The following is a 24567-nucleotide window of genomic DNA, read 5'->3' as shown; positions in this document are numbered from 1 at the left end:
TGGGCTTCACCCTGGATTCTCAGCCCCTGCTTCTTGCCCTTTCCTGGCATGGCAGGGTTGTTGTAGTCCCTCCCATCTTTGATCCCCCCAGCTCCTTCCCACATGCTCCCTTCTGGCCATTGAAGGCTCCTGTTGTTTGCAACCAAAGAACCTTGCTGGAGGTAGAAGTTCATCGCTCTCCTGCCCCATCCATGGTTAGTCCATGATCCTGATGGGTGTGAATGGGTGCAAAAAAAGTGAGAATAACTGGCAGTCTCCAGTGAGAGACCACAGGGCTCTGTACTCACCCATGTCCCATTGAGCATCATTTTTACAATTTGGATTTAGAACACAGAAGGCCTGCTCATAAAATTTGTAGCTGCCACAGTGCAGAATTAATGCTTTGTACAACAGAAGCTGGACTTACAACGCTTTCAAGACTAGACAGTTGGATGGGAGCCAAGAAAATGACATTTAACCAGCATAATGTAAGGTCTTGCCTGTGTTTCCGAAGAATTCATTCTGCGAGTACCAGATAGAGGAGAGAGTGCGTGCCAGATAGCAGTGCATGGGAAAAAGCTCTCGCTGCAAATTCAGTGAGTCACCAGAATAATGTAACTGTTGAAAACACAAATGCCTCTCGTAATGTGGGTGGCATTACTAGAGACTGAGTGTCTAGAAAACTGGAAATGATAGCGCCTGTCAGCTTGGCACTTGTCAGTCCATACAGAGAGCGTGTTTCCAGTTCTAGCCTGTCCAATTCAGGAGGGCCAGTGACATTACAGTGCATCCCAATGCGGATGGGCCCAGCGGTGAGGAAAACACCGAGGCCTGAGGGCACTGGTCACCCGGGGTGGCTAGGATCCCTGTGTGCAAATGGCGGCAGGGGAATCCCAGAGGAGAAGCCCCAAAGGCATAATATTAGGGGACCAGCTCTGGAAATTAGAGATGTTTTAGCCAAAGTCCTTTGGGTGGCAAGTAACCAAAACCATACTGGAGATTGCTTAAAAAAAAAAAAAAAAAAAGGGGGGGAATTTCAGGAGACAGGTTCGTTTTAGGACAGCAGCGTCAGGGACTGGAGCTGAGAGCTGAGGAGCTGGCCGACACCGGGCAGTCGGACTGTCCCCGTCTCTCCTCCCCGCCTGCTGTCTTGCTGCAAAACAGCTTTCTCTGCTTCCTGAAGTGCGTCCTAGCCCTGGCACTGCATAATCCACACAAGTACTCTGAATGGGGGGGGTGGGGACAAGGAGTGGAAGAGCGAGGAAGGTGGCAGGACAGGCCGCAGGGGCCAGATCGGCGGGGCTGGTTATTGCAGGGTATCCCAACAAACACCTGGGTGCCCCCTGCCCAGCTTCGTGCCTGAACGTCACCAGGAACAAGTACTCCTTGAGGCCTCCCGTGTCCCCTGCCTTCCTCTCCCCGTAGTTCGCTGCTCTGGTGATTCCAGATTGTCTCATTCCCTGCTTTTCTTTAGAGTTTCTCAGTTTCTTTATAGTTTCTCATTTCTCAGGCATCCATCCATAGGTTGCCTTTGGCATGTCTTGGTTTTTCATGAAGAGGTCATGTCTATAGTGCGTTCTGCCTCGTTGCTTTTTTGCTGAGCATGTTTGTTGAGCTGTTTGCGTGTTGATATGCAGAACCGTAGTTTGCTCATTTCCCTGGCTGTGTAGCTTTCATCATTTGACTAGGAAATCATTTATTTCTACAGCCTTTGACGATTAGGGTAGTTTCCAGTCTTTCTTTCGGAACTACAAATGGTGCTGGCCGTGTCCCTGGGAGTGGAATTGCAGGGACTCACCTGGGCCCCTCTTTCATTCTGCTGGTGCAACAGGCAGATTTGCACTCATCCAGGACTCTCTGAAGAAGGGCTGCCCACAGTGGCTCAGGCCTGGGCGTAGTGAGGTCCCATGCAAAGGGGCGAGAGGTGTGCGGTGAGGGTGCAGAGCCTCACACCCTGAACTCCATAGGCGATACTGAAAGAGTGTGTGGTGCAACGGATGAGGTGGGGGCTTGGGGTTATGGAATGTGGGTTTGAATCTCATCTCTATTACTTTCTGGCTGTGTGACCTTTATAAGGTAAATCATTTTCCTCTCTGAATCTCCAGTTTTCTCTTTAAAATGGCTGTTATCCGTGGCAGTTTCAGAGGAAACCAAGAAGCTTGCAAAGGCAGCCACTTTGAGGAAGTGAAGAGAAGAAGGCTGGTCCCAGGACCATGGGTCACCTTCAGCAGATGCAGTGAGAGTGCCCCACCCCCCAGAAAGTCTGGGCTGAGGGAAGAGAGAATATGGTAGGCTTCCTGAGAAGGAAAAGACAGTCAAAGGGTACAAAATGCTCCCTGAGGACCCTCTTGGAGAGGCTAGAATCTGGGTCCCCCAATCTCATGGGCAGAACCCGAGTCAGTGTAATATTTCTGCTGCCACCATGACTGGGACACACTGGTGCCCCACCCCCGCGATGGACCCCACGCTGCAGGGGCAGCCTCTGCTGGGCAGGAAGCCAGACAGCCCCTGATCGCCAGGCCCTCTCCGCATCATGGGCCCTGGGCCAGGGGACCCTTAGGGTAGCTGGCAGGGGGTGTCTGTGTCTGGGCTCTAAGCTAAAGGGGCTAAGGGAATGTCACAGCTCCTGCCTTCTCGGAGCACTCACTGCACACCAGGTGACGTTGATAGGCACTGATTCCTTGCAAGGTGGCCACTGTGAGTGCCCCTGTTTTACAGAGGAGGAAACCGAGACACTGAATGATCAGGTGGCTTGGCCAAGGTTACAGAGCTGGTCGTTGGTGGAACCCAGGTTTAATCCTAACCCGTGCTTCTAATGCTCCATCTCTGGTGCAGGAGCCCTGACTTAGTCTGGGGTGGGCGGTGGGCGAGGGAAGGCTGTAGAGGAGAGGGACTGTTATTTGAGCTAGATCGCAAGGTAAGAGGGTGGGGAACCCCATGTGCAGAAGCCCAGGATGGAGGAATTAAAGAAAGTGTCCTCGTGGCTGAGTTTGGGGAGCAAGATGGGAGCAGGGACAGTGGCAGGATGAGGCAGGACAGGTGGGCATGATGCTTGAACCCCTGAGGCCCCTGGGATTTGTGGTGCGTGGTTCCAACCACAGACTCCTGGGTCAGAAGAAAGGTTTTAACCCCTCCTGGCCGAGGGGTTGCTGGGCCTGGTGGACGAGGTCTGCCTAGAGGGCTCTGGGAGGGATGGGCTGGGTTCTCCGGGTAGAGTAGGAACAACCAGGTGGCTGGAGAAATGCCAGATGGGGCATGGGCTGGGGGTGCCTGAGCAGAGAGAGGGAGAGAGGGCCTGGGGAGCCAGCTATGGGGGCGCTGTGTCTGGGACCCATGTCTGGGGGTGAGGGGTGGCCTTAGAGGCCTAACTCAGATGAGTCCCTGAGGAATCAATTGAGGGACCTGGGCTCTCTGGGAGTTAGAATGGGGGTGGAGCTGCCTCAAAGCCACCATTGTCACCCCCTCTCCCGCCAGACTGTCTGGAACCTAAAATAGAGCTGGAGCTCAGGGGATCTCGTGAGAAGGGTTTCTGGCAAAGAAGTCTGGGGGGAGGAGTGTGAGTCACCACTGGGAACCCTCAAGTTTGAAGCTCCCAAAGCCCAGCTGCCCCGCCCCCACCCCCAGGGACTCTGGGATCCATGGGGCAGTGGAGCCGAGGGTGTCTTAGTCCCGCCCCACCCTGCTGTAGGGAGGGGAACTGGGTCCTGGCCCCAGCTCTGCTGTGGAGGCGCTGGGTGACAGGGCTAAATCTTCCCTCTCAGGGCATCAGTTTCCCAGATGTACCAGGAGTCAGGGACCTGGGCATCTGCTGCGAAGCCCCTGGAATTTATGGCAGGTGGTCCTAACATAGGTCCCCAGAGTCAGACACACAAGGGATGAAGTCCTAGTTCCTTTTCTGTTGGCTGAGTGACCCTGAACATGTGTCCCCTCATATGGTGGCCTCAGCATCTTCATCTGTAAAGGGTAATTGAAACCGGGTCCTATTCTTTCCCAGTTTCAGCTTGAACTAGTCTTGACAGCGCCTGGGGCCTTTCTCCACGGCCTGCACTTCCTCAGATGGCACACTTTGTGCTGCTAGGCATGTTAACAACAGTGACTCCACTTTTTACTGCCCTGTGCGTCACACACGCTACCTCTGGCTCCCCGCTCCTGGAGGGCAAAGATGGGCATCATCTCTAGTCCTCTTATTGGAGGCTCTTGAGCCTCCTAGAGAAAAGGATCTTGGTTCCAGGGCACCAACTGGGCACCAGGCTCTACGCTTGGCTCAAGCCTGGAGTGCTGAGGGGCAAGGATGATCCTCCTCATTCCTGAGATGGGGAAACAGGCTCGTCTCCAAGGGGTCTGTGAGTCCTTTGCAAACTGACTGGCACTGTGCACTGGTCAGAGCAGCGGGAGAGGCAGGCGCGCTATGTGGGGCTGGTGTGCCCTCTCGCGGCCACTGAGCGCGCAGCCTTGCCCCGCAGCAGGAGCCGGTCGCCCGCGGCGGCCCCAGCTCCCGTGAGCTAAGAACTCTCCCAGTCTCTCAGCTTGGGCCCGGAGACCCCAGAGCGGCTGCGTGCCCCGGCTCGGTTGCCATGGAGACCGCTAGTACACAGCTCCCCCCTACCACTTCCCCCTGCCCTAAGTCCGGGCCCGCGGCCCCACCAGCGCCTGCCTAGGAGGGACACCGCGGGCGCTGGCCGCCGCGGGCCCATGAACAGCAGAGCCCCAAGGACGCTGGCCGTGGGGAGAGTGAAATACTTCCGCCGGCATCGCGGGGAGGTGTGGCCTGTAGCCTCGGTCCTGACTCCAGGCCCCCGGTTTCCTGTAGCTGGAACTCTGGCGCCAGAATGGGCGCTAGGTTCTAAGCTCGGGCGCAGAGAGGGCTCGCACTCCTGGCTGGCTCCAATGTTCTTTGGACTCTGGCTTTCAAATGAACTCCTGGTTCTGGGCTGCAGCTCTCGAATGGACTTCTTGGCTCAGAATCTGGTTCTAGAGAAAGCTCCAGCCTCTGGCATGAGTGAGACACTGAGCTTCAGGTGCAAGTTTTACAGGCTTCTGCAGAGCTCCTGGCTCTGACTGCAGAGTGGTCCCTGGGGTCTGGGCTCCTGCGTGTTTAGGGATGACCCAGGGGCCTGGGGTCAAGAATGAACAGGCAAGTATTCCTTGCCCCATGGTGGGATTACTGTTGTGCTTTGTTCCAGGTCAACTTCTCCTCCTTCTCCCCCGATGGCCAGATGCTGCTCACAGCCTCCGAGGACGGCTGTGTGTATGGCTGGAAAACCCAGAGTGGGCATCTGCTGTGGAGGCTGAGTGGCCACACAGGTGGGCTCCTCAGCCTGGAAGGAGAGGCTGAGGCCCATATTCTGGCGTTTTGCAGAGCCTACCATAGTGACCTCCAGTGTAACTGGGCATCCATGCAAAACAGCCTGGCCAAGGCTGGGGCAGGAGGGCAAGGAGACAGGACCTGGTCCCTGGGGCCACCAGCCTCTGACTCTGGCAGACCTGGACTCAGATCCTACTTTTTAAAAAGGTTTTATTTATTTATTTTTAGAGAGAGGAGAAAAGAGGAAGGAAGAGAGGGAGAGAAATATGTGTGAGGGAAATAGCAATCTTGCCCCCAACAAGGGTCCAGACCACAACCCAGGCATGTGCCCGGACTGGGAATCCAACCGGCAACCTCTCTGCCTACAGGCTGGCGCTCAACCCACTGAGCTGTATCAGCAAGGGCTCAGATCCTACTTTAAAAAAAAAAAAGTTTAAAAATACACATATTTACTGTCTTAACAATTTTTAAGTGCAGTGTTAATGTATGTTAGTATGGTTGTGCAACTAGTCTCCAGCATTCATCTTCCAGAAACTGTATCCCTATTAAACATCCCCTTCCCCCTCCCCCCGTCCCTGGCAACCCCATTCTGCTGTCTCCATGAACTGAACCGGCTATTCTAAGTACCTTGCGGACGTGGAACCCTACAGTATTTCTTTGTGACTGGCTTACTCCTCTTAGCAGGTCCTTATGGTTCATGTTTTACCCAGTATTCTGCCATGTCACTCTGCGAACCTCTATTTCCTCTTTAGAATGGGGATAATAGTTGCTACCCTAGAGGATGAAATAATGCAAAGTGCCTAGCACCTGATAAGTACTGAGTAGATGTAATTTATAATTAAGGAGACAAGGAAAAAATTCTGGTTAATCACTGGGCATATTGATTAATGCTATAATAGGAAAATCCAGGGACTGGGGAACACAAAGGAGGCAATGAACCTATGCTGGGCTGTTGAGTTTCTGAGTGGTGCCTGCATTGGATTGGGTATTGATTTTACAAATGGGCAAATTGAGGTTGGGTATTCCAGGAATTCCCAAGTGAATGGTGAAGGGTAGAAAGGAGTGAGGACAAGGGAGGTAGGCGAGGAGGCTGGAGAGATTAGCAGGTACCACGCGTAGAGGGGCCAGAGGAGGGGGTAGTGCTGTTCTCTGATTATGGTCGCCTGCCCCAGGCCCTGTTAAGTTCTGCCGCTTCTCCCCCGACGGCCGCCTCTTTGCCAGCACCTCCTGTGACTGCACCATCCGCCTGTGGGATGTAGCAGAAGCCAAGTGCCTGCAGATATTAAAGGGTGAGTGGGCTGGCCCTGGTCAGGTGGCTCGCTTGAAGCGTGGTCCCGTACACCAAAAGGTTGTGGGTGCCATCCCCAGTTCAGGCACATACAGGAGGTAACCAATTGATGTTTCTCTCTAAAGTCAGTGAATGTATCCTCCAGTGAGGATTTAAAAAAAAAGGGGGGGGGGGGTAGGCCAGACGAGATCTGGAGCCCAGCAGCCAGGCCTGGGTTCCCTTCTGGACTGTGCCTCTTGCAGGTCACCAGCGGAGTGTGGAAACAGTCAGCTTCAGCCCTGACTCCAAGCAGCTGGCATCGGGTGGCTGGGACAAGCGGGTGATGCTCTGGGAGGTGCAGGTATTATGGAGGGGTAGCCAGAGAGCCTGGGATCTTGATGGTACACACACTCTCCACACTGGCTCCAGAAAGGGCATTCCCAGCATTCCCTCTGCCCATGCCCACACCCGGCACCCAAACCCCTTGCACCTGGCTGTAGCCACCGACCCCCAGCCCCCGTGCTTATGAGGTCCTCCCTGCCTGTACTGCCTTCTCCTCTCACGGCTGGGGAAGTCTCCCAGACCCTGTCTTGTCCATGTTACCCAGGCAGCCCCAAAAGGCGAGCCTGGGTCTGACCTAAGGCCCAGAACCCTGCACTGAGGCTTCTGGGCTGCCCTCCAAAGCTCAAGCCTCGCATCTTCAGTCTGGCCAGATGCTGCGCCACTTAGCAGGGCACCAAGGCTCCGTCCAGAGCAGTGACTTCGCGCCCAACTCGGACTGCCTGGTGAGCTACACCACCTCTGCCAGGCCCCTCCTCAGTACCCTCATCTGTGAGATGGTTCGGCAGGGCTTTGGTCAAACAGGGCCTGCTTTCTGAGTCTGCCCGGCCTAGGAACCAGGAGGGTGGGCCTGGGCTAGTTGGTTCATGCTCACGGCAGCAGCTGTCTGCAGGCCACTGGCTCCTGGGATTCTACCATTCGTATCTGGGACCTTCGAGCAGGGACCCCGGCGATCTTCCATCAGGAGCTGGAGGGTCACAGAGGCAACATCAGCTGCCTGTGCTACTCAGCAGCCGGCCTCCTGGTGAGATGGGCTGCCCTGGGTTCTAGTCTCGCCCCTTACTCACTGCAAGTCCCTTGGAGGGTCATGAACCATTCTGGGGTCCAATGAGCATGCAGGCCCCAAACAGAGCTATCTGCTGTCCAGGCATCTGGTTCCTGGGACAAGACCATCCACATCTGGAAACCCTCAACCAAAAGCCTGCTTGTCCAGCTCAAGGGCCACGCCACCTGGGTGAAGAGCATAGCTTTCTCCCCGGATGGGTTGCAACTGGCCAGCGCTGGCTACTCACGAATGGTAACCCCACCAGGTCCCTCCTTCTCTCAAACTCCTACCTCCACATCCCACTTACAAGAGTCCTTAGCGCCGTCCAGAAAAGGACCACATCCCAATTTGACCTGAATAGGAAAGTGCCAAACGCAGGACCCAGGTGTCGCCCATTTCTATACCTAGTGCCTGGCACTAAGGTCTGCGGTAGCCCAAATGTTAGTAACAGGTCTACAGCTCAAATAGCTCCAGGGAAAAGGAGGCTGTATTGCACTCAGTTTCCATCAGATAGTATGCCAGGCATGTTAAGTATACCTTATAAACAAAACCAAGACTTTAAGAGGTTAAGATGGTGGCAAGGATTCACCCCCAAGGTGATTTTTCAAATGCTTGTGTTGTGAGGCCTCCCCGCCTTTCTGCTTTTTACTTCCAGGTCAAAGTCTGGGACTGCAACACAGGAAAGTGCATCAAGACCCTGAAGGTAAGGCCTGTGGCTGGAGCACCCACGGGCACAGTGGAATGTGTGCTGGGAAGCTGGAAGCAGGCAGGATCTGAATCCTCAGAGGCCAATGATGTGTTTTTGGCAGGGAGCCCTGGATGTGGCCCACACTTGCATCTTCACCCCAGATGGGAAACTCTTATTAGTGTCTGGAGCTGCCGATTAGACAAGACGTCAATTCCACTGCATGATCAAATCACCCAGAGCCTGTCTACTATTGTATAATATTGCCACACTTGGCTCTTAGACCTCATGCCCCTGCCTCTCCCTGCCCAGGGCGCATGGGAGCTGGCAGGAAGGACAGTCAGGGCAGTTCCACGCCACAGGCCCAACGTAATGGTAACAGAGCACCCAACAGCGCCTTCAGGCTGTCACGCCCAGCACCAGATTTAAACAGCTACAGGCAGGCCTGCCAAAACCGTCAGACGCCCGGGCCACATCAGCCCATCTCTCCAGCATGGTTGGCTGAAACAAGTGCAAACAAAGCAACATGAGCCAGGTTGTGCTTTATTGACCCCCTGCGATGCTCAGGCCTTGACCGCGTACTTCCGCAGTGGGTACAGCCGCTCCTTCCGCTGCTGCTTCTTGGTCTTCAAGTTCTCTTCATGTTTGTTGAGCCGGCGGCGCATGGCCCGTGTTTTCTTGGGCCGCAGATCCAGGGGCTTGTACTTCTTACCCTGGGTGATGGAGAGCAGGGGGAATCTGAGGACCATGGCTTAAGAGCCACTGCACGCAGTAGCTAAGGAAGCCCCAGAGGTTGGAACTAAGGTGTTGGAGGGGCCCTGGGACGACCTGGGAAGTGGCTGAGGAAGGTGCATGGCTGGGCTGGGGAGGTTAATGAGTGTGAGGAGCTGTATGACATCCAGCCCAGTAGGGGACTGTCAACGTGGGACTAGAGACAGGCCATACATCTTGTTTACTAGCTCACATAATTCCCCCAAAATCAAGGTTGGGGAGGAATCATCCTCATTTAAAAAAAAAAAAAAAAAAAAAAAGTTGTTACATGGCCAGAAAGCGAGTGAACGTGTCCGAACCTCAGCAAGTTGTGGCAGAACTGGGATTTGCACCTAAGCCAACCAACTCTTTATGGTGCTTTTTCTGCCAGCCTGATTCCCTGCCATGGTGTCAACATCACACCCAACCCAGTATGGGGCACGTGGCACCCAGCAAGGACTAGAGCAGCAAGTACTAGGGGCGGCCGCTGTTATCTTGGCTTAAGTTATGTCAGCTGGCACATGGGGTATGTGCAAGGTTTAATCTGATAAATCTGGAGTGTCTGCCCGGTACCTACAGGTGCTCCCAGTAACAACATTCCCATTTAACAAGAAGTCTCAGAGGGAAGCTCTGGCTTGGCCAAGGTAATGCCGTCAAGAGGCAAAGCCCCACTTCCTGCCTTGGTGGCCTACGCCCATTCCTGCTTCCAGACCTTTAACAGGGCCATCATCCCTCTATCACTGGCTCCTACTTATTCCCAGTGAGCAGGTCCAGCCTAAGGCAGCTCTCATGGTCTCTCCTTTGTTTTGCAAAGGTTCCCTGGTCCCTCTTTGGCTTGAGGCCCTGTGCTGGGTGCTAGCTTGGTGACAAATCAGACCCAGTCCCTGCTCAAGGAGCTCCCAGCCCAGTGGGGAAGACTGAACAGATAACCAGTGGCCAAGTGGTGGGGAGGAAGTTTCGTATAGCAACTGGCAATAGCCCTGAAAGCAACACAGATGCCAGCTGAAAGGGGGAGAAAAACATCGTGCATGAAACCCCTTAAGAATGACAGCTCAGGCTCTTTCCGGGGAACTACCAACTGCCTGGGAGAGCAGGCACAGGGCAGAGAACTGCAGAAAAAAGCCAGAGAGGAGATGAGGGCTAGCTCTGGAGGGAACTTGGGAAGTAGTCGAGTCTTTGTCCACCCACATCCTTTATATCAGCTGGCACAGGCCAGAACCGTGTCCATTTCAAATTTACTAATAAGCCCCTTAGAGCTGTTGCCCAATAGTGTAGCCATTAGCCCACACTGTTTAAAGAGTCAGTCCTCAGACATCACTCACATTTGTGTTCAATAAGCACATATGACCAGAGGTGACTGTATTGGACAGAGTAGAGAGAGAAGATGTCTGTCACCGCACAAAGTCTACCGGACAGCGCTGACACACAGGCAGAGGCCTCACCTCCACCCCCCCCGAGTGGGGCCGGCACAGGTGTGCTCACTGGATGGTTACGAAAACCTCTGCCTGGGCCCCTCACAGCCCGATGAAAGCTTCAGGCCCAATCCTCAGTATAACGTTCCCCCCAACATACTGCACACATCCAGGGCGGCAGCACCCCCCACCCCACCGCCGCCAGCGTCCCCTGGGCAGCTAGCGGTGCCCATCACACCATGATGGCCTTGTTGGATATCAAACGCTCCAGTTATTCAAATACTGCCCTGGGAGTTGATAAGAAGCCATTTTATAGATGTAATTAAAGCCACTAATCAGTTGATTTAAATTCAGAGACTATCCTGGGTAACCTAGGTAGGCCAGATAAAAGCAGCTGAAAGCCCTTGATGGTAAGGCTGAGGCTCTCCCCAAGAAATCCCGCCAGCAAGACAAAAGCTTCAACCTGTGTCACGAGCTCCAGCCTGGCTGCAACCTTCTCTTCCAACAGTCGGAGTTTGGACTTGCTATTAGCCCGCCCCCACAACCACATAAGCCAATCCCTCATAAAAGCAAATGTACATCTACACCCATATCTAAAGTCTCCTACAGGTTCAGCTTCACTGCTTGGACCCTGGTCAGATTAATTTAAGGACTAGATTAATTTAAGGCCAGAACTAGAGAACAGGTGTAAAAATCCTAGGCTGAGGGGTCAGGTACCTGCGGAAATCTCTCAGGAATACTCCACCCCTCCCCAGGACATGGTTTGGCCCTTTGGTTTGCAAGCCAGTGCTCAATCCACTGAGCCACACCAGCCAGGGCAGGACATGGTTTGGAACTTCAGCCCCACCACTCCACCATCTGTAGGTGACCCTGAGTAACCTAAGCGCTGTAAGCCCTGAAGTGCTCTTTGGAAAATCAGAATGTCAGGTGTTTGGCAGTGACGCAGTGCTATTAAGACTAAACATTTAATAGTCAATCCTCAAGAGTGCTCACCCTCACTCAGCTGGTGAGGCTGCACCCAAAACCCAAGCGTCCAGTCAGGCTCCTACCACACCATTGATTCCTTGACAGTTGCAGCCCTGAGGAAATCACTCTGCACATCGCATGCTGGGAAAAAGGCGAACCTATCCACCAGAAGCGGGGAAGGTTCTGGAAAGCCCAATGATGTCTGAGCAAAGGCCTGTCCCACATACCCCAGCAGAACCTCTGCATACTGACCCCCTTGGCAAGGGGGGCCTAGTACTTTGCTTTCTATAGCCAGGCACCCCCACATGTACCCCCACTCACCTTGTAGAATTTCCTGAGGTTCTCTTTCTGAGTCTGGTTAATGACGGTGAGAACACGGGCAATGGATTTGCGAACAACTCGGCTACAAAAACAGGGACGTCAATGAAGACAGCGAAGACACACAGAGCTCCCCCCAGCATGTCATCCAGGGCCCGACCCGTATCTCACAGGGCAGGGGCATCCCCCTTCAGCTCATCCATGTTCGCCCAGGAGGCGCCTGACCCAGCCCAGGAGGAAGGGATTCTGAAGGTAAGGCCGCGGAGGCTATGGGATATGAGCACCCCAGGAGTGGGGCTAGGGAAGCGCTGGAGTGCGCAGTGCTCTTCAGGAGCTGTGAAGGGTTCGCTGAGGAGGCTTAATGAAAGGTGGTGGAAGGCTGAAGATCTTCCATCCCAGGCCACATATCCTCAGGGCTATGAAGCCAACCTAACCAATGCCCATCTTAAGGAGCTGAGCAGGGAGAACCACGCTACAAGCTGGGCAAATCAGGGAAGCTTAAGGGGCCGCAACAGGAGCCACTTGGGAGGGAGAAATGCTAAGGAGAAGCGGGAAGCCTGAAGCTAGGAACCAGCTGGAGACAGGTGAGTCTGTAGTCATGTTGAGCAGCACCCACCTACCAAGTGAAGGGGGGGAAAAATCAAGTGCTGATGGGAGGTGAGAAAAAATGTCCAGTTGGGCTTTTGAAAAAAGCATTAACACGGGTCTTCAGGGACACCCTGTTCTTTCATCAGCCAAAGAAGCTGAACAAGAACAGTCGGGGTAAAAGGACCACAGGGTCAAGGGCAGGTAAAGAGAGCGCCCCCCGCGGGGAGCCGCGAGCAGGTGAGCCTGGTTACATTCCATTCCACAGAGCCACTGAATGGGCACGCAAGCGGACAGCTCCTAAGTCAACTTCCAAAATTCACGGATGCCCTCGAGGCACACATATTCCGCCCTGCCCCACCCCGCGCCCCCGGCCCAAAGGGCTGTGGTCGGGCCCCCGTCACTTACATCTTAGAAAGCTTGGAAGCCGCGCCGCCTGTCACTTTGGCGACGCGCAGCTGGGACAGCTCCACCTTCAGGTCGTCCAGCTGTTTGAGCAGTTCCTCCTTCTTCTTGCCCCGAAGGTCTCGAGCCTTAATTTTGGCCTGTATGCAAAAAAGGGTCTGGCTCAAATGCCCGGTGGCTCCGTCTCCCCCTCCGCCGCTCACCGAGGCCTCCACCAAACATCCCGACCTCTCCACCTGCGTCGTGGCCAGTCCCAGGAATCCGCGCGCCTGGCGCGGGGTAACCGAGGCCGAGGCCTACCTCGAGACTGGGCCGCCAGTCCAATTCCGCAGACGGGAAGACGGAGGCCCCAGCGGCGCGCGCGCACCTCTCCTAACCCAGGCCGGCAACGATCGGAGGAAGGCCGGCTGTGGTGGCGCTAAGCATCTCAGCAGGGTGCCCGACAGACCCAGCTAGCAGATGGGACCCCAGGGTTCACCCCGCACTCTCCACCCCAGCTCCCGATCGCCACAACCCGCGGATGGAACGCGATTCCCCATCCCTCACCATGTCTAAACGAACCGCTTCTGCCGCCTGCTTAGAGAGAAAGAGGAAGAGGCGGGGCTGACCTCCACGACTACTGCCGGGTGACGGCGGGCGCGGCCAACGGCGTCTCAGCGAGGGAGCCCAGGCTCCGCCCCTGCTAGTCCCACCCCAACGCTGCGAGGCGCTCGGTAGTACTGTCCGTCCCGTCCGTTCGTGTTGTTTCCGCGTCTTCCTCCGGCCCCCGAAGTTGTTTGGGTCTGCCTCACCCCCTGAGCAGAGCAGTTGGGGAAACCGAAGCACGGGAGAGGCACTTTACAAGGCATCGCATAGTGAGGACTCAAATTCGTTTACTCAGTAATTTATTCGTTCATTCATTCGGTAAATCTTTGCAGGTCGCCGAGTTGGTGCAACTCTGAGCGGGGCGCCCTTGTTCTGTGGATGGAAGGGATGAAATCTGAGCGTTTTCACAAATGAATTAACGGGGCTCCAGCCTCGGAGTAAAGTCCGAGGTGGGCGGGGAGGGGCGGGGTCAGAGAGCTATAATCCAACTCCATAAATGTGCTGGTGGCGGCAGCGTGTGGAAGGAGAATTCATGGCCTTTTTTAGTGAAACATTTGGTTTAGACTCTTGCTCTGTTGCCTGGTGCTAGCTGAGACCCAGCAAATACCCTCCTCTCTTTGAGTTTCAGTTTTCTCACCTGTAGAACGGGGCTGTTTATGAGGATTAGGAAGATAACACTTAAAACTTCTCACAAGACCTGATGAGTAAAAGTCGCTCAAAATACCATTAGTATTACTCTTCCTTCCCAGTGGAATGAACACTTGAGTTGGGCCCTGAAAGTTAAAGGGGAATTCACAAAGCAGGAGGGTACTCAGACTTTCAGGCTGGGCAGTGTCATTGTTTCCTTAACCGGCAAGCATGAATCAGTGCTCCAGGGCCACCTCATTGCCATTAACAAAGACACACCAGCACCTCTTAAGAGTTCTAGTTAAGGCCAGGTTGCCCTCTTGTTGCTGTCAGGTGTCACCTCTGGGGGAGTCTTCTCCCATCCCCTTCTGGGGTTCTGTTAATGAACATTAGCCTTAGAAAAAATTTTAAGAAGTGGAGGGATATGGGGAAGAGAGGGCACAGTGCAACCTTGGCATGGATTAGTCTTAAATGGAAGTCAAAGAGTGCACAGGGACTTTGTTCTGTGTGCATGTAGTTTTAGAGCTAAAGATTAGGCACACCTTTCTACACCTGAAGTCATTTGACTTCCATTCCTCTTACATGCCGCATCCAATCCACTAGCAACCTCTGTAGCCTTTACCTTCAAATTATACCTGAACTCTTCCTAGCACTCTTATTGGCACTTGCCTGGCCTGGGCAAACATTGCCTGACATCTGGATTGTTGGTGTCCCCTCTTAAATCATCTATTTTGGCTCTTCCTTCCATATGTGGTCTCCATACAGCTGCTAGAGGGGTCCTTTTCAAAATTAAGTCAGATCATGTCACTGCTCTGCCCAGAATTTCCAGGGCTGTCCCATCCGCAATAAGACAACATCCTTTCCTCATTCTACAGAGCCCTACAGCGTCCCCACCATTTTCATCTCATCTCTTCTCATTCTTCTGCTCCAGTATGGCCTTGCTGTTTCTGGAATATACCAAGCTTGCCCCGCCTCAGGGCCTTTGCTTGGCTCCCTCCTTCATTTCCTTCAGGTCCCTTCCAAGGGACACCTCCATTGTCCACTTTATCTAAGGTGCTCACTCTCAGGCACTGCGTAATTTTTTTCCCCTCAGCACACAGTCATCCCTGACATAGTATAGTGCGGATTTTTAAAATTCTGCTTTCCTGACTGGAATGGGGGTCCAAGTTATAAGTAGGGACATTACTTCATTCATTAGTTTATTTGGAGGCTATTTCCTTTTTGTAAAATGGGCATTTCTGGTCATCCTGAAGAGGATGTTGGGGGCGGGGGAGATATGAATTTCTGCTTTCTTGTGGCCTGGCTGTCACAAAGATTTATTCCAAGGTGTGGAGCTGAAAGACAGGTGGACTTTGCCTATCTCCGGGACCCTCGAGACTTATCCAGCACCTATTCCAAACACTGTAACAGACAGTATCTTTAGCACCCAAGATTAGGTAGCATCATTGTCTGGCATATTTTTTTGATCTGCAGACACAGTTCAATTAGAAATACTCAAAGTAATAAAACGAGTCCCATTTCATTAACAACTGGCCTTTATTAAAGAGTACTATTCTATGAAAACAAAGGCCCGATTTAGTCTAAGGCTGAGGCCTATTAATGGAACCCCTCAAGCAACAGCCTAGGCACCTAATCCTAGCATGACAGAGTCGCCTTTGACTGTGCCCTACCTCCTCCACCCCCGTCCTCCCCCATCTCAGACTCTGGGCTTCCTGCCAGGATATGCCTCTCCAGCCAGGCCCAACTTCTCGGCCTCTAGAACCTCGCCCTTCCTGCCAGGATGGTGGGAGGAAGGAGAGGGAGTCATCTCTCTCTCCTCAACCCCACACCCACCCGGCCAAGGTGACTGCTGCATACACGGGGCCACCGCACCCTCAAGTCCAAAGGTCTTCATTGTCTTGTCAGCACCCTAAATACACTTTAAACGTCTTTAAATTCGCTTGGTTCGTTAACAAGAGGGTCACTTTGTACAGGCAGAGGCCATCTCCTCTCAGCTCCGGGTGGTTGCGTTCAAACCTTCTAAAATCTGAGACTTAGGCTCCTCCAACCCTTCTCACTCCCAGGGCATAAGCACTATTACTCATGCCTCAGCTCGAAGGTTTCTTTTCCAAGAATCCTGCCTGGCATTCGGCAGGAAGAGCCGGTTGCCTTCTCCTGGGGGTCCCGTGCTCCCTCAGTCTTGGCAATGATGACCCCGAGAGTCCGGGGCTGTGCCTGCGCCAGCACCTTCCAGCATCCGGGACTCAGCCAGTGCAGGAGGGAGGCCGAAGAACGAGCGCAGTAGTGGCGTTCAAGATGCTGGGCCAAGATGAGAGTCTAGCGGGGGCGGTCGAGAAAACTACAACGCTCGTCGTATAGTACTTCCAGTCGCGCCGGTAGCAGGCTCCGCCCGCTCCCGCCCATCTGTACTTCCGGTTCCTGTATGGGCCGGAAGTGGGCGGGCGGCGGCGGCTGCGCGCGGAGGAGGTGGAGGTAGTGCCGGGCGACCGCTTCCCGCCCCCGAGCCGGTTCCGAGCGGAGTGGGTCTGAGGTAGGGCCCGGAGCGAAGCCGGCTAAGCGGGCGCCGAGCCCCCGCCATGGCCCGGAACACGCTGTCCTCGCGCTTCCGTCGGGTGGACATCGACGAGTTTGACGAGAACAAATTCGTGGACGAGCAGGAGGAGGCGGCGGCGGCGGCAGGCGAGCCAGGCCCGGACCCTAGCGAGGTGGACGGTCTCCTGCGGCAATATCCTTCCCCGGCGTGGCGCCTCAGCCTCTTCTTTGGCTCGGTCTTCCCACTTCCCTCCTCCCCGGCCCCTCAGGCGGACTCCCCACTCCTCTTCTCCCCGGCCCCCTCTGGTCAGTCTCTCAACTCCCTTCCGATCTGACTCCCCTCGGGCCAGATTCCTTCCGTCCTAATATCCCCCACTTCCCTCTGACCCGCCTCCCCACTCCTCTTGTTCCGGGCCCTGGCCCCCGAAGCCTCCCTCAGCAGCGCAGCCCCACGCGGTCCCTAGACCCTGGGGGACTCGCGTACTCGGCGGCTCCGGGAGCGTGCCGGACGCGCCTCCGGCCCCGCAGGCCGCTCACTCCTCCGCGAGGCCTCTCTTTTTCCCCCCCGTGCCTCCTCATCTTCTCAGGCTGGCCCTTCCTTGGACGCTCCATCACTCCATCCCTCCGTTGCAGGAAATGGGGTCATGCTCGGGCTTCACCGGCGGGAGAGGCGGAGGTGAGCCACCGCTGAGTAATTAAGTGGCCAGGGCGGCTCCCGGGCACAGTCCTCTCGGCCCGATCGCAGCACCGCACGAAAATAGGTGGGTGGATGGCTGCGGGAAAGAACAGGCACAGGGGGAGCGAAGGCTGAAGCCTTAGTGCAGCCCTGAGGTCTGAGACTGTACCTCTCCACCCCCAAATCAAGCTGACCCTCCCGTTAATGCCCTTGTTTCTCACCTACTCCAGCTTCCTAGGAACACTTTGGGTTTTGGACCTTGATGGTCTCAGCCATGTTCAACAAGTGAGTTTGGCTCCCTCCCCCCACCCTGCAGCCTTTTTGTGCAGAAAGCAGTAGAAAAAAACTAGTAGTTTCGAGCTAAGAAAAACCAGAGAGTAAAGTGTGAAATGTAAAAGTAGAGCCCCGCGACTGGAAATAACTATTTCTGTGGCCACAGCAAACCAGCCTTTAAAAAACAAGATTAAAAATAGAGGTGGTTGTCACAGCCTGCTTGGTCCCTTAGCAGTTTGAACACAGGAAACTGACTTATTCTCAGAGGAAGGATTTTTCTTTATTCAAACGGTGTTACAGGAAGTGCCTGCCCCTCCCCCGCACTTGCCAGGGCAGGGTTGAAAGCTCATGCTGTATATAAATCAGGTTCTGGGTATTTAATCAGTTGACTCAGCTTGGGAAGTGAGGCCCCTGGACTGCCTTTGGGAGGAGTCCTGCAGCGTTCTTCCAGGGTGCCTTTAGAACAAAACCCTTCAGACTTCGTTTGGATGGGAATGTGTTTTCAAAGGTGGGGACACAAACTTGTATTTCCTGCCCCATCAGGATCACCTTGCCTAGCCCTTTGGTGAAATGGTGGCCTGTGGTGGGCCCCCATGAGGGAAGCTCGATTCTGCAGCCTGGTGCAGGACCTCACACACGGGCAGGTGGTACCAGAAGAGTTGCAGGGTCAGGCCTCTGGCCCAGAACCATCCACAGGTGGGGAGAGCAAGGTCTGGTTATCTGCTGTCTTGGGTTTGGTGCTGTGGGGACTTGTTGAAGGTCCTCTTTTGTGTGTCCCTGACTAGTGATAGGTTTCTTGAGGCTGCTGCGGGGCCTAGGGGTGGTAGTTTCTCAACTGCTGGCAATGTCAGGGACCTTGTCACCATGGAAAGTGTACCTCTTTGGACTGGGGAAAGGGAGGTTAGCAGGTGGGAACTGAAATCCTAGCACGTGTGAGATCCAGGGAGGGAGGAAGAATTAAGATCGACTGAGTCCTTACCATGTGTCAGGTATTGGACTTATATTGGACTGTTGAATTCAAACTATAGAATGGGCTTCTAGGAGTCAGGACAGAGGTGAGGGGAGTAGAAATAGGGGCTGACTGATGGGAGTGGGGAAATGTAGGGAGGAGGCCTGTGCTGGTGCTGTGTACGGAAATGTGTCATGGTGGGAGAAAACAAAGGTGGGGTGAGAGGAGCGTGGGCTGTGTGTCCACACAGGCCCAGCTCTACGGTGCCGGCTCTGCGACCTTGAGTAGCTCACATACCCTCTCTGAAGCTCGGCGTCCTTCTCTGTTAAGGGGAGAATCATGCTGTCTTGCAGGTTCCGTGAGAGCATCGCTAAACAACATCCCAGAAGGCTTCAGCATACTGCTAGGCCAACAGCGGGTGTTTTGGACATGTAACTTGGGTCTCTGGGTGGAGTGCAGCAGGGAATTGTAAAAAGAGCTTGGCTTTGGAGTCAGGCATACTGGGCTTAACGGCCAGCTGGATAGGTTAGTTTTGTGACCTTGGGCAGGTCACTTCCCTTCTCTGTGCCTCTAATTCATTGCCTTTAAAGTGAGAATAACAATTTTTGTCACAGTAGCAAATTGTCATTAGCAGTAATGACATGTGAAAGCACCTGATACAGGATCTGAGTCCTTGTAGAGATTTTAAAGTAGTATTAGTTGCTGTTCTTTCTCGCTGAAGCACCTTCTGGTCCTCGGGGGCTGGGATCTGGTCAGAGTAGTGGTTTTGAGTGATTTTGCACTCTGTCTTCCCCCCGAGGAAATTTGGCAGTGTTTGGAGACATTTTAATTGTCATGATTTGGGGGTGCTGCTGGGATCTGGAGGGTAGAGGCCAGGGCTGCTGCTGAATACTGTCTGACGCAGAGGGCAGACGCCACATCGATGGCTGGTCTAAATGATCAGTAGTGCCATGGCCCAGAAACCCTGCTGTAGAAGAGACCAGGGGTTGGGCAGGGTTCCCCAGCCTCCACAGCCTGTTCTCGGAAGGGCCTGGAGCCAGCAGAGTGTGGAGGCCAGCTTGGTAAATGGTATGTCCTCCTCACACCCCATGCCGCCTCAGCTGCTGAAGGTCCACTGCCTGTCGACACCCACAGTGGATACTTGGTAGATTGGCGCTACAGAGAGACAGCTTTGAGGCAGTGACTTTCTACCCACATGGACTAGTTTCCTACCCTTCCAAATGACTTTGTTTGCCAGCCATGCTGGACAGTGAAGAGCACCAACCTCTGTTTCCTTTTGAGCCTCTGAGTCTCTGCTTATTGCTCTGGGGCACCAAATTAGAGAAGTAGTCTGAGGCAGAAGTTATTGGTGGCCGATACCAGACTGGCCCTTGCCTGGCTGGGGAAGAGGAATTTCAAAGCTGACAGATATGGGGGTGGGCTGCCTCTCAGAGCCCAGCAGGCAGCCGGGAGCTTGGCAGGAGTGGCTTTGGGGTGGTGTGGGCCCCCCTCAGTCAAGATGGAGCCCATCCTAGGGAAGAGAGGACAGCTTTGCTCCAGAGGCTTTGCTTACACGTGGGTATCACTGCATGAACAGGAGTGGAGACCCGATTGGGCAGAAGCCATTCCTTGTTCTATTTTTGAAACCTTTTGGCTGAAGCCAGTGTTTCAGATGAGGAAATGAAAGTTGGCTGATGTAATTCAGTTTAAAATAGGTGTCACCTTTGGGGACCTAACCTAGATTGTAATTATCTTTTGAGTGCTGGCTATTCAGAACGCAGAGAAGAATCTTTCAGGGTTGCAGCTACGGTTTGGGGAATGAGGTGGGAAGGATTGGCTCATTTTTTGGCAAAGGTTCTTACAGCCAAATAAATCTCTCTCCTGGTAGCATTTGGAACCTCATTGGTCTGGAGAGGTCTTGGAAGAGAGAAGTCTTAGCAGCATCTTAATTTCTTTAATAGTTTAGCTGAAACAAAACATAGAATTAAGAGTGAGAAGACCTCGGTTTGTGCCTTTGTTCTTCCCTTTTGAGAATGAGAAGGTGAGGGCGATAACCTCACGTGTTTCCTGTGAGGATCCAGTAGGGCAGATACGGGGCACGGACTGAGCAGGTGTGAGCAAGCTCAATTAGATTTTGCTGTAAGTTACCCCTTGGGGGCAGTTGCTTTGCTACTGCCTTCCAGGGACAGAAGGAGGGAGTGTCCCGACTTGCTGAAAGGGGGCTGGTTTAGGAGATGGCAGAGGGAGGGGCACGCAGGGTTGGCAGATGTGTCCTCCGTGATCTGTGTGGCTCAGGGAAGCTCCTGGCTGCCCTCTAAACAGGCTGTGCCCACCTGGAAGCCACAGTGGTAGGTGGGTGGGTAGGGATAAGATGCCATTTGACTCCACTCTCTTGAGCCATTTCTGAGATGAGTTAATTAATAAAAGCGCGGACAAGCTTGCGCCTAGCCATCCTTAACTGGCGGTGATGCACAGGGGACATGCTTCGGGCGTTTCATGCGGCCTTACGGAACTCTCCCGTCAACACCAAGAATCAAGCCGTGAAGGTAAAGGAGGCTGCGCTGCAGCTCTGCTGGGGGGTGTTGGGACAGGGCTGTGGCTGTCTGTCTCCAGCCGAGCGTGAGGGCCCTGGGGTCCGGGCAGCGTCAGTTCCATCTCTGCGTCAGTGAGTGTCCACCAGGGGAGCGAGCTGGCTCTGGGCAGTGCTTCCACAGGAGCCTGCTGGTGTTCCTGACATCAAAGCTATCTGTGTTCATAGTAAAAGCTCCCCAAAGCAACTGTTCACTCCTCCCCAGAGCCTCATGGAGTGCGAAGTGGGCCCAGCCCTCGCTGAGCAAAGCTATAAATTAGCTTGCCATGTGAGACTTATCAGTGGTTATGCTTTTATAGGCTGTTGAGTAGGCTTTATTTGAATAAGGATTTTCAGTGCTTTCAAGATTTCCTGCCTTTTAAAAACTGGGTGAGAAGATAGAATTGTGCTTACTGCATCACTCAGGCTAACATTTCATCGCTGAAGCTAAAATTTGGTCCAGGGAAAGGGGTCTCTGAAGCTGGGGTTTTGCCATTTTGTGACAGCATCTTGATGTAAACAATGGCTCCACCTCTCAAACATTGAGGAAAATGGCCCCTCCGTTACTGGGATGAATGCAGAGGGAAGCTGCAGCCTATTTAAAAAAATAGACCTCCCCAGGGGTGATCCTGTGGAGTTGAAGGCCTTGCTGGTCTCATCAAAAGTAATGATGCTTCTCCCTGAGTTACTCCTTCCAAGGTGGTGGGTAACTTATTGGCCTAAGTAAGGGATACTTTGAAATTGAAATCAGTGAGTTTCTGTCCCCTTGTTTTTTAAAACCATTCCAGACAAATTAGAAATTATGAGGCGCTTCTAGTGAGTCCTGGCCACTCGGTCTGGTGTTGCTGTGCCAGCCGTGGGGGGCGTGGGTGTGCCTGGGCTGCAGCTCGGGCCTCACTCCCTCTCTCTTTCCGCTGTAGGAGCGGGCCCAGGGCGTGGTGCTGAAAGTACTTACAAACTTTAAGAGCAGCGAAATTGAACAGGCTGTGCAATCACTGGACAGAAACGGCATTGACTTGCTAATGAAGTACATTTATAAAGGGTTTGAGAAGCCCTCAGAAAACAGCAGCGCAGTGCTACTCCAGTGGCATGAAAAGGTATGTGAATGTACTGCCCACACAGGCAGCCCACTGACTCACTCCAACCCCCGGGTTCAAATTAGCAGGCCAGACTTTCCAAAACAAACCTAGTAAGGTCTGATGGCACATGAGAACGAGCAGCCACACCTAAAGCAACCTGGGACATTGGATCACTTACCTCTGCCGAGGAAGCACTAGTAGGGGTCTGTTGTCTCTGGTAACCACAGTTACTTCAGCTGCTGATTTATGCCAGGCAGGGCACGCAGCAGGCAGCTTGGCGTGTTAGGGTAGACAAGGAGTCCCAGGTGGGAGGGAGGCAGGCTTGCTGGTGGAGAGGGCTTCGTAATGCTTTTCCTTATTTTGGTGGAGGTGGTGGGCAGGGGACGCTTAGGCCGAGCCTTCCAGCTGGCTCTCAGGCCTTCCTGCTCTGTCCTCAGCCTTACTAGGCCAGAGTGGGCAGCAGCCGAAACCTTGACAGTCACTTAAAAGGGCCTTCACCTGAAACAGAAAGAGCTGTGCCTGTCCTTTGCTCAGGGTGGTACAAGAGCAAGGCTTTTCCTCAAGCCTGGGTCTTGCCTATGTGTCATTGTCCCCAACCCTGTGGAGCTGCAAGAAGCATGCCCGCCACCACAGGAGGTCCGGCTGTCACTAACACAATGTCCTTCCAGAAAGACTCCATTGTGTTTTAAGGGAGTGGTTCTCATGCTGAGGGGACAGTTACTTGGGTAACCTCCGTGCTGGGGTTGTGGCGTTTGGTCCTGCTGGTGGGTGTGCTGCCTGCTCCGCCAGACAGTGAGCTCCTGGGCTTAGGAGGTGGGGGTGGCTGTCGTGCCCGGGAGGGTGAGCAAGCTCTCTGCCTGGTGCGAAGGTCAGGCCTTCTGAGCCCTTTGGGGCAACTTGGCACTCAGCTGTGTGGGCATCTCTAACGAGGGCTCCACGAGGTGGCTCTGCCAGGCATGTGTTGGTTCATGTGCCTGGGGCAATGCCAGCAGGCTGAAAGCAGTGAGCTTGTTAAAAGGGAAATTTGGGGGGCTCTGTTGTGCGTGTGCTTGGTAACAGTTCTTCTAAAGAGTAGCTCTGGGACCCTTGGCTCCAGGACAGGCCTCTGTCCTAGAACGTGGCCTCTATTGCCTTCTAACTGTGCCTGTGCTCGTGCAGGAATCCTTTTTCAGAAGGTCTGTGACATGGTGGGACCTAGGTCAGGGAGTGCATCGTCCCATCTCCCCTGGCCAGGCTGGCCTCCCCCTTGTCCAACCGGGTTCGTTTGACATGTTTCCTTTTCCTGCCCCCACAGGCTTTAGCAGTAGGAGGACTAGGCTCCATTATAAGAGTTCTTACAGCAAGAAAGACTGTTTAAAAAAACAAAAAAGACTCATGTTACCTTGAGAAGAATTTTGGATGCACAGGCTGGTGAAGAAGGGATTGACAATGGACCGTCTTCCTAGGAACTCCCAACTATTTCAGGACATGCATCCACTGAAGTGTATTTTATTTTCAAGGTGGAGGGAGAAATTGTCTTACTGTTTCCTAAATCCTTTGCAGGATCTGATAGTCTATGCCTTTGTCCACAAATAATGCAGAACTGACATTGTGACTGTCTGCCAGAGTGGCTGGCCACTGTTGTTGGTCAGGTGTGTCTGTGGGCGCTGCCTGTTTAAAATGGGGGAGGGATGATTCGGGCAGGTGCAGATCCAAGGGCTGCCGTGAAAAGGGCGAATGTGTTTTTGAAGTGGAAACCCCCCCGAGGGTTTGTACAGACGTCCCATCCTCCCAGAGAAGGCGGGCTCTCTTGGGTTCATTGTAAAGTGCCTGCTGCATCAATAAAGCTCTTGGCTTATTAGTATATACTTTGCGGTGTGTTTCATATTAAAAAAAAGGGTAGTGAATGGGATGGTAATGAATGAGGGATTGACTGTTCTGGAAACCCCCCAGGGAGAGAGCAGGGCAGTCCAGCCTCTTGCACAGCAGTGCCTCCGGCCTGGGCTACAGTGCTGTGGCTGCTATGGAAAGATGTTTTGCTAAATAAGTATTTATTGTTTTTACTCCTTTGATTTGTATGTAATTTTGGAGCTTATTTAATTTAATAAAGTGCCAAACATTCAATAATTGACCTAGGCTTTAAAAGTCTTTAGTTTGTGTGACTGCACTGCGAGTCTTGAGAGTAGGCCTCCGACAGGCCTGGGCCCCATCTCCCAACAGTGGTTTGGCTGTGTGGCAGGAGCATTCTGATCGTGAAGTTGACAAGTTCTCTTTAAAGGACTGAAAGCCAGAAACAGGTAGCAATCAGCCTATAAATATAAAAAGAACATTTTGTTCCCTATAGCTACTAACAATGAGCCTCTTTGAAGAGCAAAGATACTTTTCTTTCCTTTTAGCACATGTAACTAGTCTGCCTTCTGTTACAGGTAAGGACCCCATTCATATTCCTGAAGCTCTCCCCAGTCCCGTGGGCCCTGGAGAGGGACGTTGACCAAAGTGACATAATCCTCGCAACTCCTCTGCAGAGCCCCACCCCCCATTC

The 24567-nt window shown here is 53.5% G+C and overlaps 3 protein-coding genes across 3 annotated transcripts; 2 read left to right on the top strand and 1 right to left on the bottom strand.

Moving 5' to 3' along the window:
- Window positions 1–4671: 4671 nt before the first annotated feature.
- WDR38 (WD repeat domain 38) lies at window positions 4672–8543 on the top strand. The gene is made up of 9 exons (XM_054584881.1): window positions 4672–4740; window positions 5196–5283; window positions 6457–6573; window positions 6815–6912; window positions 7256–7336; window positions 7504–7635; window positions 7759–7908; window positions 8312–8359; window positions 8466–8543. Exons 1-9 carry the CDS (start codon window positions 4672–4674, stop codon window positions 8541–8543), a joined length of 861 nt encoding a protein of 286 aa, XP_054440856.1.
- A 325-nt stretch (window positions 8544–8868) lies between these two features.
- RPL35 (ribosomal protein L35) lies at window positions 8869–13392 on the bottom strand. Its single transcript, XM_054584880.1, has 4 exons — window positions 13324–13392; window positions 12781–12917; window positions 11791–11872; window positions 8869–9054 (listed from the first exon to the last, which is right to left on the bottom strand). The coding sequence occupies exons 1-4, from the start codon at window positions 13324–13326 to the stop codon at window positions 8905–8907; spliced, it is 372 nt and encodes a 123-aa protein (XP_054440855.1). The 5' UTR covers window positions 13327–13392; the 3' UTR covers window positions 8869–8904.
- A 3015-nt stretch (window positions 13393–16407) lies between these two features.
- On the top strand, window positions 16408–23887 carry ARPC5L (actin related protein 2/3 complex subunit 5 like). Its single transcript, XM_054584393.1, has 4 exons — window positions 16408–16715; window positions 20873–20944; window positions 21888–22064; window positions 23341–23887. The coding sequence occupies exons 1-4, from the start codon at window positions 16566–16568 to the stop codon at window positions 23401–23403; spliced, it is 462 nt and encodes a 153-aa protein (XP_054440368.1). The 5' UTR covers window positions 16408–16565; the 3' UTR covers window positions 23404–23887.
- The last annotated feature ends 680 nt before the right edge of the window (window positions 23888–24567 follow it).

The sequence above is a fragment of the Pteronotus mesoamericanus genome, unplaced genomic scaffold, assembly GCF_021234165.1.
Source record: "Pteronotus mesoamericanus isolate MK-2021 breed Mesoamerican mustached bat unplaced genomic scaffold, CSHL_Meso_final contig_78, whole genome shotgun sequence".
Classification (NCBI taxonomy): Eukaryota; Metazoa; Chordata; class Mammalia; order Chiroptera; family Mormoopidae; genus Pteronotus; species Pteronotus mesoamericanus.
The sequence above is the reverse complement of the archived record's forward strand: the minus strand, read 5'-3'. Positions and strand labels throughout refer to the sequence as shown.